The sequence below is a fragment of the Dendroctonus ponderosae genome, unplaced genomic scaffold, assembly GCF_020466585.1.
Source record: "Dendroctonus ponderosae isolate FM_Combo_2020 unplaced genomic scaffold, Dpon_F_20191213v2 Dpon_F_20191213_7, whole genome shotgun sequence".
Taxonomy (NCBI): Eukaryota; Metazoa; Arthropoda; class Insecta; order Coleoptera; family Curculionidae; genus Dendroctonus; species Dendroctonus ponderosae.
In genome coordinates, this window is record NW_026018916.1 from 4,270,858 (window position 1) to 4,273,918 (window position 3,061).

A 3,061-nucleotide genomic window follows, 5' to 3' on the forward strand; every position below is an offset into this window, starting at 1 on the left:
ACTAAAAATCTAAATTAACATTTTCAGCATTTTTGCCGTTGTCGCAATGATGTGTGACTGTGAGATAAAACACAAACCTTTATCTAAAAAACTGCTCTTATTATTTTATATTCCTTACATGTTCCCGCTCTGTGGCTTTTGCCCTTTCATTTTGTTCTCGATCCATCATTAACAATTTTTAATCCCAATTAAAGTGTTTTGCAATATGCTCTTAACAAAAATTCTATAAGCAATTACAAATTTGAATATTGGTCTATACAGTTAGGTATAGCAATTTGCATTGATACATTACTTTCATTTTACTTCTGTTGCTTTCCTTCGATCCAAAAAAACATGCTTATCGCAAAATAGAAAGCAACCAAGATTAAACTGGTAAAAATAAAAAAATACAGATAATAGTTTTACATTAATAGACGAATAATTAGGTTCAGACAACCTTACTTGTCTCTTATGCGAACATTTTTCGTGTGTGGTTTTCTCACGTGATCCCTAGCGTCTTCAATGCTTCAAGTCCAGAACAGCGGTATCACCTGTATGTTTAGAACAAGAAATAATAAAATAATCAAATGTATTTAATTTAAACACCAACACACCTTTCCATGTTTGCGGGGTTTTTAGCCATAATTATACCGTAATTTCCGTCTTGAAGACACATCATAACACTGAGGCACAAGCACGGTTTTTATATTTTTCGCATCGATTAATACGGATTTTTAATATTCCCGAGTTTTTGAAAAACACGTGATGCACGTAACCAGAGACATATAGATAAAGACAAGCAGCAGTTGTCTGATAGACCGATATTGACAAAATCTAAATTTTGTCTTGCTTAGAAAGGCAGTATTCTAGTAACTAATAAATCTACAATCATATAGGTAATTTAAAAAATCAACATTTGTGTAATAGCACATAATAACTTGTTTATGCCAATAACCAATAAATTATAAGCTTTGCAGCTTTTCAGAAATTCTGAGAGCTTTGGCGTCACCGCCAAGCAGCACTGCGTGAAATATGATTCTCATTGGTCCGCTCTCATTGTCACTCTCGAATGTCACATTATAGCCGGACGTAATCCGTGTACACACTAAGCGGGTAATTTAAATTTGTTTTATGCATTTTATTGTTTGAATTTCATAGGGTGGGAACTGTTAGCGCCTGATAAATTTATTTGAGTAATACAGAAATTTAATTAATATTGCCAAATAAAATTATAACGTTGCCGCATTTAAAAAGAAAAGTTCATATATACTCTTGTACTTGTACGTGCTCTTACTTTTCTGCCGCGGGCACGCAAAATTTATTTTCGAAAAATTTTGTTAATTTGTTAATCAAAACACCATATTTTCAGTATTTCATAAGGGTCTCAGTTTTTAGTAGTAAGAAGATTTACTTTTACATGCCCTTACTTTTCTGCTGCGGGCACGCAAAATTTATATTCAACCAATTTGGAATATACCGTATACATTCATGTATATTACCGGAATATTTGGTTTCAACATACTAGGCATATTCACCTGCACATATGCCCAATATGTACATACCTGACATGTTCATCTGCACATATACCCAATATGTACATATATGTACATACCTAGGATATACTTTTTATGGACTTTGATGAATATACATGCACGTATATTCCACGAACATTCATGTTAGGAATGTTCACCTATGTATATTCTCAGGATATTCCCGCAATGTTCTGTATATTTTTTGAACATTCTGGAATATTGATGGAATATCAAATGCTATCCGGGCTCTGCATAATGAGTAATTATAATTTTCCTTTAGGTCTTCAGATCGCAGCGCCCCTTGTCCAGACTTCAAGATACGAGTTTTATGCCAATGCGAGCCTTCAACGACTACTCCCGCAGGCACCACGGTCTCCTTATGCGATCTGGAAAAGCCCCATCAGGAGCACCCTTCCGACTGCCACAAGTTCCTCCAATGCACACCCACAACCAAAGGGTTCGAACTGGTAACAATCCTAAGGTTCTCCCTAAGTCCTGGTTCTACCCTGGTTGTTCCAGGTGGAAAAGACCTGCGGTCCAGATATGTTTTACAACCCAGAGTCGATGGTATGCGATTGGGAGGACAATGTGGTGAAAATCAAGCCCAGTTGTGCTCCAGAAACGCTATGCCCAGTGGGAATGATCCAGGACGAGTGCGCTATTGAATGTGAAAAGCTGTGCGGTTACTATCTGTTTGTGGTGAGGGAGAAAGGGTTGTGCTTTGAGGGCACCAAATGCGAATCTGGATGCGTAGCAGCAGAAAAGAAGCTCAAATGCCCGCAAGGTAGGACTCAAAACCCGCTCGGGCCCTCAGTAAAGCTTTTCCTTCAGGCCATTTATGGTTGAACGAGAACACCTGCGTAGCAAAGCATGATTGCATGTGTCTAAGCGAGGGCGACAAGCCGGTGAAACCTGGACAGGTTGTGATCGAGGCCAACTGCAAGGAGTGCCAATGCATCGATAACTTCTACGCTTGCCATGCTGGATCCTGCAAGGAGGACATAGTGAAGACGACTTCCATTGACTATCAGGAAGCTGCAAACGTGACCATGCCCAGCTTGACCACTGTTGTGTATTTGGTTCCTTCGGTTTCGCCTCCTCCAGAATGCACCGAAGATAGGCAAGCCAACAGTTGAGTGGATGGGAAAGTCCAAATCCAGCTGAATTTTCCTATTGCAGGTTCATCAATCTTATCCAGGGCGATCAGCCTCTTCCTGATAGCGCCTTTAGTGCCAGCAGCATTTTGAACTTCAACTACGCCCCCAGCAATGCGCGTTTGGACACGAAGACTCCCAGCTATTCAGGTGGCAGTTGGGCGCCTCAATATACAAATCTGGTAAGTGGATTGAGTGAACAATATATATATTTTTCTTATATACAGGGTTATTCACGCTATACGGCACCGAAGTTTGCGGCTAAATCGTTTGATTTTTAAAAAGTATTATTTTATGAATTGTCCGACGCCTACCGAGCGCACATTTTAAAAATATTTTAGTAATGTACAGGGTGTCCCAAAAGCTCTAAAGGTATCAAAGTTGCGTTTTTTTTAA

The 3,061-nt window shown here is 39.0% G+C and overlaps 1 protein-coding gene and 1 long non-coding RNA gene across 2 annotated transcripts in view; one reads left to right on the forward strand and one right to left on the reverse strand.

Moving 5' to 3' along the window:
- The window catches only part of LOC109537732 (hemocytin), a 31,766-nt gene that overhangs the window by 15,996 nt on the left and 12,709 nt on the right, over window positions 1–3,061 (forward strand). The window contains exons 29-32 of the mRNA XM_048668278.1: window positions 1,792–1,978; window positions 2,031–2,295; window positions 2,343–2,631; window positions 2,691–2,847. Of these exons, the coding sequence (XP_048524235.1) occupies window positions 1,792–1,978; window positions 2,031–2,295; window positions 2,343–2,631; window positions 2,691–2,847 (898 nt within the window). The remainder of the gene's footprint in view (window positions 1–1,791; window positions 1,979–2,030; window positions 2,296–2,342; window positions 2,632–2,690; window positions 2,848–3,061) is intronic.
- LOC125505163 lies at window positions 371–788 on the reverse strand. Its single transcript, XR_007281966.1, has 2 exons — window positions 594–788; window positions 371–530 (listed from the first exon to the last, which is right to left on the reverse strand). It is a non-coding gene; the product is annotated as an uncharacterized LOC125505163 (long non-coding RNA).